The sequence below is a fragment of the Plecotus auritus genome (assembly GCF_963455305.1).
Source record: "Plecotus auritus genome assembly, chromosome: 3".
NCBI lineage: Eukaryota > Metazoa > Chordata > Mammalia > Chiroptera > Vespertilionidae > Plecotus > Plecotus auritus.
Genome location: NC_137772.1, coordinates 46711844 through 46728737, shown reverse-complemented (window position 1 = coordinate 46728737; position 16894 = coordinate 46711844). Strand labels below are relative to the sequence as shown.

Genomic DNA, 16894 nt, shown 5'->3' with positions numbered 1-16894 from the left:
AAGATTTTAAATACTGTGGAAAATTTGATTATAAACAAAGTAGCAACAGCAAATTTATTTCTACCTTTTTATTGCAAATTCTCTAAAGTCTGGTTGATATCAATCAAGACCTCTTAAATATGCCTACTGTGTTTTATCTGGTACATTCTGAAAATAAAGACATAGCTGCACTTACTTGACTTACTTTTCATTTGTTTCAGGGCTGTGTCTTGTGGTTTTTATGCCACCCAGTTCTTGCATGCATATCTTTCATGTTTAATGACTACCAAAGAGATAAGGTAAGTAGTATATATGAGCAAAATAGTTTTTGGTAATTTTTATTGGGCCTGTTAATCCTTTCAGAGGCTTCTTGAGCTCTTCAAAATAAAACTTTGAAACAAAATACTGAATTGATGAGGGTATAGTTTTGAAGTTTAAAATATAAAAGATAAATTTTTAAATTTAGTTTATAAACAAAATGATGGAAAATAGCTTTGTTATGCATATTATAACCTATTTCATAGTGCCGTGCATAAATTAGAGGATTCATAACACATCTTTGTTAAGAAAAATGACAAACTTTTTTGCTGTGTAATAGTAAAAATCAAGATAGATTTATAAAAATCAGTCTAGTTGCTTTAACAGACTGGACTGGAGTGCCACGTTCAGGTACGCCACATTTTGATTGTGTTGATACCTACCTTGTTAGGTGAACAGCTCCATCATTTCAAAGTGGAGTTCTGCCAGAAGCCCTTCACAAGCAGTGCAGTATATGCTTGAACTCACAAATGTGTCTTGAGCCTAAGGTATTTACAAAGAGTAAGTAGATAGGAAGGGAGTCTACAAAAATAGAGAAGCAACTTGAGGATTTTTGAAAGGACTCCGGGGCATGTTTTATTCCCGTTACTAGATTAGCCAGGAGCCTGGTTTTTCTCATTACTTTCCGTAGTGCATGCACCGTAAGGAGGGAATGGCATAGCATATTATTCTTTTCTGTCTTATTTTAGTGTCTTTAAAATGTCAAAGGAATTGCCAAAACCGGTTTGGCTCAGTGGATAGAGTATCGGCCTGCGGACTGAAGGGTCCTGGGTTCGATTCCGGTCAAGGGCATGTACCTTGGTTGCGGGCACATCCCCAGTGGGAGGTGTGCAGGAGGTAGCTGATCGATGTTTCTCTCTCATCGATGTTTCTAGCTCTCTATCCTTCTCCCTTCCTCTCTGTAAAATATCAATAAAATATATTTATAAATAAATAAATAAATAGTCAAAGGAATTTAACCTTTGAACAGTTACAGGTCTGAACATTAGTCATATTTTCCTATTGAAAATGAATTTGATAAAATGTACCCATGGAGAGATGGAGGATAGTGTGTGTACATATACAGGGTGGGGCAAAGTAGGTTTACAGTTGTGAGTACACAAAGCATAGGATTTATTATATTATTTATTAATGATTATGTTATTTTCCATATGAACAACTGTAAACCTACTTTTGCAATATCCTATATGTATATATAAAGTACATACAGGTTTGTGATTAATTGAATTCTCTGTTTTTGCATGCAGTAAAGGCATTCTCTTTCTGTTCTTTTCAGGTTATTACAATAGGTGTTATCCTTTGCCAGTCTGTTTCCATGGTCATTCTTTACAGACTCTTTCTGTCCCACAGTCTGTACTGGGAAGTTTCTTCACTCTCCTCAGTAACACTACCACTGACCATATCCTCTGGACACAAAAGTCGGCCTCACTTCTGATACTTGATTTTCTTAAAGAAAAAGTGAATTGATTAAACAGAGTGCAATAAGGATCCAAATACACTGACTTTTTTTTCATACTTTTGGTATGAAAAATTGAACATAGAAAACAGAGCATGTTATTTATACAACTGCATTTAAGCAGTACCAAAACTGAAAAAGGAAATAAATGAAATGTTTTGAAAAATACTTAAACTTTGAAGAGTTTTGTTATAAGGTGATTTATGTGATTTCCATGTGGAAATAAAGATGGAAAAGAATTATATGATATTTTGGTAAGAGATTCACCACTTATAATGCCTCATTTTAAGTCAATAGTTAACTCAGGTTTGACAGTCTTATAAAAAGTAATCAGTTAAATGATTACTTGCTTATACATATCTGAACTAAGTCCAGTTATGAAATCAGTGTAGTATACTGATTAAAAACTGCTTTTTTATGCTTTAAAGAAAATGCATTTCATATTGGAGTTTAAAGGAATTGAAAGTAAAATTCAGAAAATATAAAGTATATTCATAGTTAAATGAATAAGCTTTTGTTTATTTGTGGGTGGGGATTTTCTTCTATCATTTTGTTCTAATTACAGTTTTAGTTTGATTAGCAAAGAGTTTTGGACAGTTTATGAAAAATAAAATTAGATACATTACATGTGTTTTAAGGATAAAGGGTTTTAAAACCTGAGCATTTAGGTAAAGGGACAAGTAGTTTTACATGTTAAAAAAGAAAGAAGGAAAAAATACTGTGCGATATGGTACTAATTTTAATTCTGATATAATTCATTTCTCTTACATTGAATCCCCAATCATAATTAAGCCATATACACAGATTAAATTAATAGAAGCATTTCACATAAATGTTGATTTCAGTCATCAACTACCTATGAATTCCTGCCCAAGGATACTTAATCAGGATTAAATTTTCTATGAATAATTGAAAAACAAAATACTCACCGGATTTGTTATAATCCATATTGGCAATGGAATCTAAGTGGTTGCCATCTTGAATCCTTACTAATAAAGTAATATTTTTGTGTGTGTCTATGATGCCTCTGTATTGAATATGATAGCAAAAAGTACTCTATCAAGTGCCTGTTTAAAGAATTGTTAAATGGTTGTTAAAACCTGCTATATAAAATGAGTATGCCCATTAATGGTCACTGATTGGAAATTATTCCATTTCTGTCAAGCTGTTCAGGTCTGTTCATTTTTACCTCTGGCTTATTTTTAAAGATTATTTTAATCTACTTTCAAAGGTATTACATGTGTTTAAGCAAGAACTGGTGCACTTGCCATGGCCAGGTGGCTCAGCTGGTTGGAGTGTTGTCCAATATTGCCAAAAAGGTTTTGGTTTTGATCCCCAGTTGATGTTTCTCTCCCCCCTCCCACTTCCTCTCTCTCTAAAACAAACAAACATATCCTCCAGTGAGGATAAAAAAAAAAATGGTGCACTGATCTGGTAATTAAACTTAATTTTAGTTAAATAGTTAAAATAATGTAGTGCAACTTAAAAATATCCATGGCTTGCCCTAGCTGGTTTGGCTCAGTGGATAGAGCATCGGACTACAGACTGAAGGGTCCCCGGTTCAATTCCAGTCAAGGGCAGGTACCTCTGTTGTAGGCTCAATCCCTGGCCCTGGTCAGGGTGCATGCAGGAGGCAATCAATTAATGTGTCTCTCTCACATCAATGATTCTCTATCCTACTCCCTTCCACTCTCTAAAAAAATCAATGGAAAAATATCCTCGTGTGAGGATTAACAACAACAAAATCCATGGCTTTATTTTTGTTTTTCCCTTACACCTAGTCTCATTGGAAATGAATAGTATTGTTTCTTTTTAAAGGCAAAAATACATGCGTTTGTGACTGGCAAAGTGGCAAAGTTCAGCCTGCTCATGAAGTCATCTCTAATAGTTCTTTCTAAATTATTTAATAATGAGATCTACAGGTTGAGACTGGAAGGTCTGGCGGATATTTTAGGTTTACATGATCCGCTGAGTGGTCATGACCATTTATTTTACCACATCTCACTAATAACACCATTATTGTCTGTTGTGTTCAACTGAAGTGCAGGTTAATTAAGCTGGGAAAAATAGTGAAGCCTTTTCATAAAGTTTGTGAACTTGCAACAATGGCAAGGGAATAATCTTTATGTTACCTTACACAAAGAACATAGACACTGTAATCAGTATATATATACAAATATATTACTATGCTTGCGTTTATGAAACTTCAAGGGTATTTTTCAATTTATGGTTGAATTTGCTGATTATTTTGTTCAAGAGCTATTGTTAAAGGAAGTAAAATAATTGTTAATTAATGTATAAGAGAGTTGTTAATAAAGTTTAGTGATCAGAGCCCAAATTTACTATTTCATAAGTCATGACATAGCATACCCCTTTTCCTGAATGTTTACATGGAGTTATGTCACTACAGATTACAGAAAGATGAGTATATACTGTAAACTATTTAAAGATCAAAACTTTTCTATTTTCTTTCTCTGTTAATAATGATTTTTTAAAATTTATTTTTATTTTATTTTTTAAAGATGAATGGTTTGTCCATAGACCTTTCTTTTAAAAAAAAAGAAAAAAAGAAAGATTTGGGGTTTTTTCCTTTAGAAAGGTATAAAAGATGTTTATTTGTATTGATAAGTATAGTAATGTTAATTCCTACTTAATTAAGTGAGCACCTCAGCGCACTTCAATATTTGAACCTTGGCTTTCAGCAAGAAAGCATTGCTAACAGGGAGAGATAATCCAGGCAGAAGAGCTTGCTTTAGGGAAGTTTTTCATGATCTCAAGTAAAGTAAGCCAAGTCTGATGAAAATAGAAGATATGCAAGTCTAAGGCCAACTTGAACATAATGAGAATAGGATTTACACATTAGCATGAACCTTGCAGCCTTCAATATGTTTTCCTTAGAAGGCTGTGCATATTCTCTGGAAATTCTTAGAAAACCCGAAATTATTATTTTTTTAAATCTTTATTGTTGAAAGTATTACATAGGTCTTCCTTTTCCCCCCATTAACCTCTTCCAGCCCTCTCCGTCCCTCCCCCCACTCCGCTCCAGGCTCTCACCACCCCATTGACTGTGTCCACAGGTTATGCATATATGCATACAAATTCATTGGTTGATCTCTTCCCACCCACCCTCCCCTACCTTCCCTCTGAGGTTCAACAGTCTGTTCATGCTTTGAAGTCTCTGGAAAACCCAAAATGATTTGTGAAACATTCTCTGGATAACTTAGTGGTAACAAATCTTTGAGGTTTTTTTGTTTGTTTGGGGAAATTGCGATAGTCAATTTGAGACCAAATCTGGAGAGGTAATACTATTTTTGTTTCAACCTGAGTTCATGAATTGAGACTAAATGAATGAGACTGGTTTTTCTGTGAGTTAAGAAAACTAGTGTAGAGCTTTGGCCGGAACTCTTGCAGTAGTTCTCTAAGTAATATTGCTGCTTCCACACTTGGACATCCTCCTGTGCACAACTGGAAGGCCTTCATGTACCTTGTGCTCTAGGAATCATCGAGGTAGACTACCAGGAGGCTCCATGTCATGGAAAAAGTGGTCCTGCTCACCAAAGCCCATTCTCTGCAAAGCAAAGCTGGATGATAGAATTCTTGGTGCTAACCTTATGCCTTTTTTAAAACTTTTAAATTAGTTTATTGTAGAGTTAAAAAAAATGTAAATCAGGTCAAACTACTATTTTCCTGTTAAAAACTTTGCTTCCCATTGCACTTAAAAAAAGTGATCCATGCTCATTACCATATTTTACACGGCCCCACATGATCTGGTCCCTTCCTCTACCTCTGACATATTGTACCACACTCCCTCTCACCAGGCCCCAGCCTCATTATTAAAATAACCTCATTTATATCACTGCCTCAGAACCTTTGCACTTAACCCTTTTTTCCTGCCTGAAATATTTTCTTTCAAATCTTGGCATAGTTGCATGGCTAAATCCTTCTCATTCTTTAGGTTCTCAGCTCAAATATCTTTAGAGACCTCTGACCATCGGCCTTGGATTTATTCGTTGCAAATTTAGATAAGCTGGAAATATGTTCCTTAGAATCCTCCCTGCATAATTCCAGGATAGTGTAGGTCACAAGAGATGTTTGCTGCAAGGTTTAGAAGGTGAAAGTAAAGTAGCTAGATGCAGATTTTTATTTTTATAATTGAAAGGTCCAAGCAACGTGCTCACCCACATTGTTGCTTATCTGCTGGTTCATCTTGGTTTATAGGCCAACAGCCAGGCCCACAGGACCACAACTGCTGCTGGATCGCCTCCTTCAGCTATTCTGACTCCTGGGCCAGGTATATGTTTTACTAAGCGACAAAGGGTGCCAGGTTTGCAGAACAGCTCATTGTTGGAGGCTTGGAAACAGTGAGAGATTGGCATGAGTTCCACTCAGTCTCCATGGATTCTGCTCACCTGGCAGGCTCCAGTGTCCCCTTGCTTCCCTCCCCTCTTCACACCCATCATCCCCACCTATCAGACACAAAAGGATCAGCCTCCTATAATCCCCATAATAAATCTCTTACTTTAGCCAAAACTGGTTTGGCTCAGTGGATAGAGCGTCGGCCTGTGGACTGAAAGGTCCCAGGTTCTATTCCGGTCAAGGGCACGTACCTTGGTTGCGGGCACGTCCCCAGTAGGAGGTGTGCAGGAGACAGCTGATCGATGTTTCTTTCTCATCGATGTTTCTAACTCTCTATCCCTCTCCCTTCCTCTCTGTAAAATATCAATAAAATATATTTTAAAATAAATAAATAAATAAATAAATAAATCTCTTACTTTATATGTTAAAGATGGTGTGTATGTAATATCCTAGTGGTTCATTTCCATCAGACCCTCACTAATATGCCAGCCTATCTAATGCTCCACCAGCCTAATTGCTCTTGCATTATCTCCTTTTCTCTTGATAGTATTTACTGCTTTATCTCTTCCCAATTAGAATGTGAATTCTAAGGGACTTTGACCATTGTCTGTATCCCTAGCACCTAGAACATTCCCTGGTGTACACTAGATGCTCAAAAATGTTTTTGAATGAATGAAAAAGAGCCCCAGATATGAATTTAGCAATATAGCATCTACACTAATAAAAGAGTAAGATGCAAATTGACTGTACCTTCACAACGCCCACCAGCCAATCAGGAGTGAGTATGCAAACTAACCCAACAAAGGTGGTGGTTAATTTGCATACACAGGCGGCCAGGGGTGGGGCAGGACACTTGCGTCATCACAGGCGTTCCACACTGCCCCAGCTGCTCCAGGCCTCTGGGCAGCATGGGAAGGTGGAAAGGTGGCTCCAGCCAGAGCGAAGGTGGTGCCGGCAGCCAGGGGAAGGAAGGCCCATTCTTGCATGAATCTTCGTGCATTGGGCCTCTAGTTATTAAATAATAGAACCTCACATTGTGACTTCAATAATACTTTGCCTGTTCTTTATTCAATTCTATGGAACTGAGAATATGTAAAAACCTTAAGTAGTCAAGTAGTTGTTATAAGTCTAATCTCTACAACTCATCAATTATGAGAAGATTCCTCAAGCTATCAAAGAGGCAGTTTCCCTCTATTTTACATAGTACTATATTAAACCAAGTGTCTGGTTTCTTGGCCCATCAAAACTAAAAGCGCCAATCTAAAAGAAGTTTGAGTCAGAGAAAGAATAGCTGACATCAGTAAAAAAAAAAAAAAAAAAAAAAAAAAGCTGGGAGAAGACAGACAAAAATGACACTGGTACATTTACAAAATGGAATATTCTGTAGCTGTAAAAAATGAAAGCGCTCTTACCCTTTGCAGCAGCATGGATGGACAAATATCACATGATCTCACATATGTGGAATCTGATTTAAAAAATAAACTAATGAACAAAATAGGTCCAGAGGCATGGAAGCATTGAACAGAATAATAGATCTCAGAGGGGAGCAGGGTGAAGGGGACAGGAAGAGATCCACCAAAGAATATGTATGCATAACCCATGGACACAGACAATAGTGTGGGGAAGGCTTGCAGTGGAGTTGGGACTTAGTGTAGAGGAGAACGGTGGGGGAATAAAGGGAGGACACCTATCATACTGTCAATAATAATAGATAGATAGATGATAGATAGGTAGATGATAGATAGATAGATGATAGATAGATAGATAGATAGATAGATAATAGATAGAGAAAAATGACACTCAAATCACTGCAACCTGGGGTCATTTAGTGTGAATAAAAACAGTCTATGGGCCTTAATAGACACTTGGAATTGTATTGTTCAATACTAGGGGCCCAGTGCATGAATTCGTGCACCTTGAAAGGAACTGTGGGCCACGAGGCTGCGGTGGGCACACAGGCGGGTCTCTGCCCATCCTCCACACGCCCACCCAGCCCCTCCTGCCACGGCCCCTGGTACCCTGTCTGCTGGTAGCCCCACTCCTGCTGCTGCCACTCCCACACACTGATAGCACCAGCACCCACTGATGGTATGGAGAGATTGGGGCCAGCACCAGCAGCAGGTGCAAGCAGGGCTGGTGCCATTAGTGGGTGTGAGTGGCAGCTGCTGCCCCTATTGCCCCTCAGGAGCAGGGGCAGGTGGAGCAGCCCTCAGGGGCAATCGGGGCCAGCAGCTGCCACTCGCACCCGGTGATGGTGCCGAGTGATTGGGACCGGCGCCAGGCGCTGGGAGCAGATGTGAGTGGCGGCTCCAGTGCCAGCAGTGGGTGTGAGAGGTGGCTGCCAGCCCCGATCACCCCTCAAGAGCAGGGTGAGGTGGAGAAGCCCTGAGGGGCAATCAGGGCTGGCAGCCGCCACTCACATCCGCTGACAGCACTGAGCAATCGGGGCCGGTGTCAGGCGCCAGCAGCGGGTGTGGGCACCGGCAGCAGGTGCAAGCGCTTGGCGGTACTGCGGCACGTGGGAACAAAGAATTTTCAGTAACCACCAGAGGCTTGCCCTAATGACAGCGACAGGCACCCCGCCTTGGTCTGGCGCCCCCGCTCACCTGCTCCACCATCCCGCCACAGCCAATGCCCGCCATGTTCTGTGCACGCCCCCTGGTGGTCAGTGCACATCATAGCTACTGTTTGTTTGGTTGTTCGGTTGTTCTGCTGTTCAGTCTATTTGTATATTAGGGTTTTTATATATAGATAATTCATGAAGATTAAATTATATATTATGTTTAGTATCTTCAGAGAAATGTGCAAATGCATTGTAATATTTCAGTCTCATTAAACAGGTAATACATGCATATTATACAAAAATCAGAAGGTTGAAAAAGATAAAAAAGTAAGTCATTTTCCCAGTGATTTCTCTTCTCTGGACCCAGCCTCTATTACCAGTTTCTTGTTTATTTTTCTAGAGGTGGCCTCTTGGATATATAAATATACATATATATAAAGCACACCATACAGATTGTTTTGCACATTCAGCAATTTATTTTATATACCTACCTACAGAGTTGGCCCACTCCTTTCATTAATTGCATAGAATTCCACTATATGGATGTATTTTTAATTTTTTTAATTAGTCCTTTGTTACTGTACATTGTTAATTTCCAGTCTTTTGCTATTACTGCTAGCCTCCCTTGGAATAAAACTGTGCCTGGCCCTCTTCCTCTCCTTCTATCCCCCTTCCTTTCAACTTCCCCCTCCCCCTTCCCAGGATCTAAATCCTTGGAGTTTCCAGAGTGATAGAAGTGTCCTTGTTGTTCATGATGGAACCTGATATTTTATGCTAATGAGATAATTCAGTAAGAAGGTTAGCCACACCAGAACCACATACTTAGAGGGGGTTGGTGCTTTGAGTCACAATGATATCAGCCTGACCTGGGGAGGGAAGAGGGATGGAGATTAAGTTCAACCTGTAGTCAATGATTCAATTAATCATGCCTATCTAATAAACCTCAAATGGAAACCCTAAGCTTAAGTGAGCTTGTAGATTTTTTTTTTAAATACAGGTGAAATTATCAGTATATTTTTTATGGCTTCTCTGTGTGTTCTACCTGTACCACATGTGGAATGCTTTACCTCTTTGAGATTATGTTTAAATCCTCTATTTTTTTCTTCTGGTAGTTTTATGTTTAAAGTTTTGATCCACCTAAAATTTATTTTGCTATAAAATATGAACCAGGGTCCTGACAGGTGTGACTAAGTGTTTGAGCATGGACCTATGAATCAGGAGGTCACAATTCAATTCCCGGTCAGGGCACATGCCAGGGTTTTGGGCTCCATCCCCAGTAGAGGGCAAGCAGGAGGCAGCCAATCAATGATTCTCTCTCGTCATTGATGTTTCTATCTCTCTCCCTTCCTCTGAAATAAATACAAATATATATTAAAATATGAACTAGGGATTCAACTTAATTTTTTTCAAATGGTTGCCCACTTATTACAACATCATATATTGTGTGGTCCACATTTTCTTTTTTTCTTTTAAATATATCTTTATTGATTTCAGAGAAGAAGGGAGAGGGAAAGAGAGATAGAAACATCAATGATGAGAGAGAATCACCGATTGGCTGCCTCCTGCACATCCCCTAATGGGGATCAAGCCCACAACCTATGTGCCCTTGACCAGAATCAAATCTGGGACCCTTCAGTCCACAGGCTGACGCTCTATCCACTGAGCCAAACCAGCTAGGGCTGGTCCACGTTTTCTTTACTGATTTGTTTCTAGTCCATTTCTGGGCTTTTACAGCTGTTCCAATAAACTGTTGACTCACGATCTACTACCACACTGTTTTGATTATTGTAGCTTTAAAATATGCCTTACAGTCTTGTAGAGTTAATTTCTTTTAGTGCTGTTCTTCGTAATTTTTCTGATTATTCTTGCTAATTTTAATTTTAGAATCAATTTTTCTGATTTTCAGAAGAAAAATTCTGTTTATTATTTTTAGTGGATAAACTGAATTTCCAAATCAATTTAGGGAGATTCGGCTTTCTTTCTTTTAAGATTTTAAAAGATTGATTTTTAAAGAGAGAAAGGGAGAGGGAGAGAGAGAAACATAGATGTGAGATCTTTGTCTGCCCCTACTGGGGATTGACTCCGAAACCTGGGCATGTGCCCTGACTGGGAATGGAACTGGTGCATGTGATGACTGACACCAATCAACTGAACTACACTGAACAGGGCAGGAGATTCAGCTTTCTGTTGGATGTCAACCCCACAGACGGAAGCTCATTCTTTTGGCCAAGCATATCATCAACTGTCTGAATCTGTGATTGCTTTCATAGTGATCTAAGAAATTGGTATAAAATACCTTTCCATTTCCTCAACGTGAGCATGTGTTTCTTACTTTTTAAATACTTCTTTTTATAGCTCTTGTACATTTTTTTATATCTCTGGATATTTTAATGTTTTTCTTTCATTCTATCTTGCATACAGCTATTATTTTACATGTGAAGACTGTTGTTTTTTAATTTTGCTCTCAATTACCTAACTGAATTCTCCTAACAGCTGTAGTAATTTTCTAGTCCTCTTATATGTTTGAGGTAAATAAATATGTCATCTACAAATAATGATCATTTTAATTCTATTTTTTCCATTTCATTTTTTTACCTCTCATTTTTATCCCTTTTGCCAGTATCTCCAGAATAGTGTTAATTACTTTGGGTAATATGCAGTAAGATTTCTACATTTCACATGAAGTGGTTCCAAGTAGACTTTGAAAAGTTAAATATGTATACTGTAATCCCTACAGTAACAACTACAAAACAAAACAAAATACACAAATGTTTTGTAAGAAATACAATAGGAAAATTAAAGTGAAGTACAAAAATATGTTCAAATAACCCAAAAGAAAAGAGGAAAGGAGAAACAGGGATTAAAAACAGACAAAAACAAGCAGAAGACAACAAAGATAGACCTAAATTCAAACACAAAAATAATTTCAATAAGTCTAAATGTTTTAAATACCCAAATTAAAAGACAGGTATAGTCAGAACAGATTTTTTAAACATGTTCCAACTATATGCTCTCTACAAGAAATTCACTTCAAATATAATGATATAGGTAAATTAAAATAAAATGATGGGTCTAAAAATATATATATACCCATGCAAACAATAACCAAACAAAAGCTGGAATGACTATATTAATATCAAAGTAGACTTCAAAGTTATGAAAATTACTGGGGATAAAGAAAGCATGAAAAGATAAAAGTGTCAATTTACTAAGAACACATGCAATCCTAAATATATACACGAAGCAGCAGATCTTTAAAAAAATACAGTGAAAACAAAACCAAAAGGAGAAATAGACAAACCCCTAATTATAGTTGTAGACCTCAACATTCTCTCAGTAATCAATGGAAATAGTAGAAAATCAGCTAATATAGAACAACTGAACAACAGCTTTAACTGGAGTAGTTGGCATTTTTGGATCACGTGACCCAGCAGCAGAATACATACTCTTTCAGGTTGCACGTAGACCATCAAGATAGAGCGTATCCTGGGTCAAAAACCATAACAAATCACAAAGAATTGAAATTATACAAAGTATGCTCTCTAATCATAACCAGTAATGGAAAAATAACTGGAAAAAATCTATAAGCACGTGAAAATCAATTTCAAACTAACCATAACTTACTAAATATTTTGAACTGACTATAAATAAAAATACAAGCATACCAAAATTTGTGAGAGGAAACAAAAGTATTTCTTAGGAGGGAACTTACAGCATTAAATGTTTATACAGAAGAGAAGTCTTGAATCAATAATCTAAGCTTCCAACTTAAGAATTTTTTTAAAAGTGAAAAATAACCCCAAAGCAGCAGGAGGCAGGAAATAGTAACAGTGAGAGCAGATATAATGAACTTGATCACACAAAAAAACCATAAATAAAAATCAATGAAACCAAAACTGTTTCTCTGAAAAGATCATTAACATTGATAATTCTCTAGCAAAATTAACAAAGGGCAAAATGGACAACAAAAAATTAACAATATCAGAAATGAAAAAAGAGATACCAGACTCTGCAGACATTAACAGGACAACAGTAAGGAAATACTGTGTTGGGGGCTGAGGGGACAACTACTAATATAAATATGACAATTTAGATTAAATAACCAATTCCCTGCAAACTATATTGTGGGGAAGCATGAGACTTGGTTGGAAAGTTTGTAAGGAGAACATTCTGATAAAAGGGAAGTGTGCAGAAGGCCATCTGCCCTGTTTATCGGAATTCTGACTTAGGGGAGTGACCTTTCCAAATAAGCCTGTGCATAGTAGACCCCCGGTGTCTACTGGAATCCTTAGGCTTAAATCTTTGGGTGTCCTTGCTTAAAAGACACTACAAACACATGTGTCCTCCCAGATTACTTAACTTACTGATTGTATCTAAAAGATAAACTTTATCTCAAACTGCTGCTACAATAAAAGGCTAAAGAGGCAGGCAATCAAGGCTGTCTAGTTGCTATAGCCAGGCAGTCCCTTAGCCTCACTTTCACAGCAAACATTGTGTCAGAGTAATCCATTCATCTGTCGATCAGGGTCTGCTGGTCAGTCCTGGCACTGTATGTCAAGAACTATGAAGGGTCTGAGATTTTACCCTACTTACAAGCTAACTAGTTAACCTATTAATGCTTGATGGAGGCTGCAGAGGACACAAGACTCCCAGGTCAGAGATGAAGGACTTTATTATTCACAGCACAGCAAGCATCATGAGCTTCATGTTGATTTGCATGGCTTGTACATAACTCCTAAGGCCATAGGGGCAATACAGCTAAGACTAGGTGGATGCTACACATGTAATGGATTTGTATATCCCCCAAGGAACACTGAATTTAGGGAATTTATCTCTTTTAAAACTGCCTCTGTATTGAGAGGGAGATGTTAGCTCAATGCTGCTCACAGCAAAACAGTCCTGAGAAAGGGCCCAGATAAAGAATCATTGGAGCTTTGCATTTTGGGCATACCTAGAGCATGCAGGGGTGCATAGAGCCCATGGTAGGTTTCCTATTTCAACACCCCAAACTACCAAAACCCACTCAAGGTGAACTCAGTATCCAAAGTAGTGCTCTAACAACTAAAGAATTCTTGTTTAAAAGCCTTCTGAAGTAGAAATCTCCACGGTTTCACTGGTGAATTCTACCAAACATTTAAAGAAGAAATAATACCAATTCTACACAATCTCTTCCAGAAAAATATAAGAGAAGCGAGAAGAAGTTGCAAAGGCAATTCAGTGGAGAAATGAAACTATTGGACTTTGATATGCAAAATAAATGAATCTCAATCTAAGCCTCATATCTTATATAAAAATTAATTCAAAATGAATCATTGATGTAAATGTAAAACATAAAACTATAAAGTCCTTAGAACACATAAAATGAAGTTTTTGTGACTTAAGGTCAGGCTCAGATGATTTTTCTCTTTTGTTTTATTAATATGATGAGTAGTATTAATAGATTTCCTGATGTAGAATGAATATGCACTACATTTTTGAAAGTTTTATCATCTCAAACTGATGAGATTTTTTAAAAATCTGGAATATTTAATAGGATATAAATCTTAGTAGGTTGGAGAATGAAAATATTCAGATTCTCTCATTTCTTGAGGATGTCTTAGAAAGATAAGACCCATAGGTTCTAAAAAGAGTATTTATTTTAATCCTTACCCAAGGACATGTTTATTGATTTTTAGAGAGAGAGAGAGAGCATCAATCGACAGCCTCCTGAACACCCTGAACAGGGATCCAACCTACAACTTAGGTATGTGCCCTGACCAGGAATCAAACCCACAACCTTTTGGCATATGGGACCGGCATTCCAACCAACTAAGCGACCCAGCCAGGGCCTTAAAAGATGTGTATAAAATAAGTTGTATTAAAGGAGGCAAGAGCAGACAATGAAGTCAAGACAGTCTCTTCAATAAATGGTATTGGGAAATTGGACAGATACATGCAAAACTAATGAAACTAGACCACCAACTTACACTGTACACAAGAGTAAACTTAAAATAGATAAAATACTTAAATGTAAGTTGTGAAACCATAAAAATACTAGAAGAAACCATAGACAGCAAAATCTCAGACATCCCTCACATATGTTTGCAGATACATCTCCTAGGGCAAAGGAAACTAAGGAGAAAATAAACAAATGGGACTACATCAAAATAAAAAGCTTCTGTACAACAAAAGAAACCATCAACAAAATGAAAAGGGAGCCCACTGTATGGGAGAACATATTTGGCAATGATACATCTGATAAAGAGTTAATCTCCAAAATATATAAGGAACTCATACAACTTAACAAAAGGAAGACAAACAATCCAATTAAAAAATAGTCAAAGAACCTAAATAGACACTTCTCCAAAGTGGACATACAGATGGCCAAGAGACACATGAAAAAAATGCTCAGTCACTAATCATCAGAGAAATGCAAATTAAAACCATAATGAAATATCACCTCACAACTGTCAGAATGGCTATCATCAAAAAATCAACAAACAACAAGTGCTGGTGAGGATGTGGAGAAAAGTGAACCCTAGTTCACTGCTGGTGGGAATGCAGATTGGTGCAGCCACTATGGAAAACAGTATGGAGTTTCCTCAAAAACTTAAAAATGTTACTTCCATTTGATCCAGTGATCCCACTTTGGGGAATATATCCCAACCCCCCCTCAACCCCCACAAAAAAAACCCCAGAAGAATATATGCACCCTTATGTTCATAGCAGCATTATTTATAATAGCTAAGATTTCAAAATAGCCCAAGTGCCCATCAGTAGATGAGTGGATAAAAAAGCTGTGGGACATTTATATTATGGAATACTGTGCAGCTATAAAAAAGAGGGATCTCTTACCCTTTGGGACAGCATGAATGGACCTGGAAAATATTATACTAAGTGAAATAAGCCAAACTAAAAAAGACAAATATCACATGATCTTACTTATTTGTGGAATCTAATGAACAAAATGAGTTGACCAACAAAATAAGACCTGAAGCAGGGAGGCATGGAACAGACTGACATACCTCAATGTGGGGTTGGGGTGATGAGAAAAGATAAACCAAAGAACTTATATACTTACTAGAGGCCCAGTGCATGAATTCATGCACAGGTGGGGTCCAGCCGGCCGGGTCCCAATTGGCGGATTGGGGCTGGGCCTGTCAGGAGGAAGAGACGACAGAGGTTGACCGGCTGGCCCGCCCCAATTGGGGCTTGATCAGGACTGGGCCAGCTGGGGGGAGGGACTGCAAACAATTGGCTGGCAGGCCCTGCCCCCGATTGGGGTGGGGGGGCGGATCAGGGGCCAGTGGCCTGGGGGAGGGGCCATGGGTGGTTAGCTGGCTGGCCCTGCCCCTAATCAGAGTGGGGGGGGGCTAATCGGGGGTGGAGCTGGCTGGGGGGAGGGGCTGTCAGTCAATTGGGGTGATGGGGGCCCATCGGGGGTGGGCTGGCTGGGGGAAGGGGCCACAGGCATTTGGCCGGCCGGCCCTGACCCCTATTGGGATGAGGGGCAGGGCGATCAGGGGTGGGGCCAGCCAGAGGGAGGGGCTACAGGCCGATGGGTTGGGGTGGCCAATCGGGGGTGGGGCTGGCTGGGGGGAGGGTCCTTGAGAGTTTGGCTGGCTGGCCCCACCCCCCAATTGGGCCAGTTTGCTGGCCACAGTGGGCATCATGGCCACCAGTTGTTCTGGTTGTTACGACATTCTGGTCACTGGCTTTTTATATATATATATAGACTAGAGGCCTGGTGCACAAAATTTGTACATGGGAGAGGGTGTCCCTCAGCCCAGCCTACACCCTCTCCAATCTGGGACCCCTTGGGGGATGTCTGACTGCCGGTTTAGGCCCGATCCCACAGGCTGAGTCAGACAACCTCTCACAATCCGGGACTGCTGGCTCCTAACCACTTCTGCCTGCCAGCCTGATTGCCCCCTAACTGCTCCCCTGCCAGCCTGATTGACACCTAACTGCTCCCCTGCCAGCCTGATTGCTCCCAACTGCCCTCCCCTGCCAGCCCGATCGCCCCCAACTGCCCTCCCCTGCTGGCCTGATCTCGCCCCCAACTGCTCTCCCCTGCAGACCTGATGGCGTACCCTTCCCTGCCGGCCTGGTCACCCCCAACTGCCCTCCCCTGCTGCCTGGTCGCACCCAACTGCCCTCCCCTGCCGGCCATCTTGTGGCTGCCATCTGTGGTGGCCATCTAGTGGCGGCCATCTTGTGATGATGTCATGCAAGGGCGTGAT

The 16894-nt window shown here is 39.3% G+C and overlaps 1 protein-coding gene across 2 annotated transcripts in view; it reads left to right on the top strand.

Annotated features, from left to right (window-relative positions):
• Nucleotides 1–2772, top strand: part of GPR180 (G protein-coupled receptor 180) — a 32943-nt gene extending 30171 nt beyond the window's left edge. For both annotated transcript variants that reach the window (XM_080660664.1, XM_080660665.1), the window contains 2 exons: nucleotides 201–278; nucleotides 1574–2772. In XM_080660664.1, the coding sequence (XP_080516790.1) occupies nucleotides 201–278; nucleotides 1574–1732 (237 nt within the window). In that variant the 3' untranslated portion in view covers nucleotides 1733–2772. The remainder of the gene's footprint in view (nucleotides 1–200; nucleotides 279–1573) is intronic.
• Nucleotides 2773–16894: the final 14122 nt, after the last annotated feature.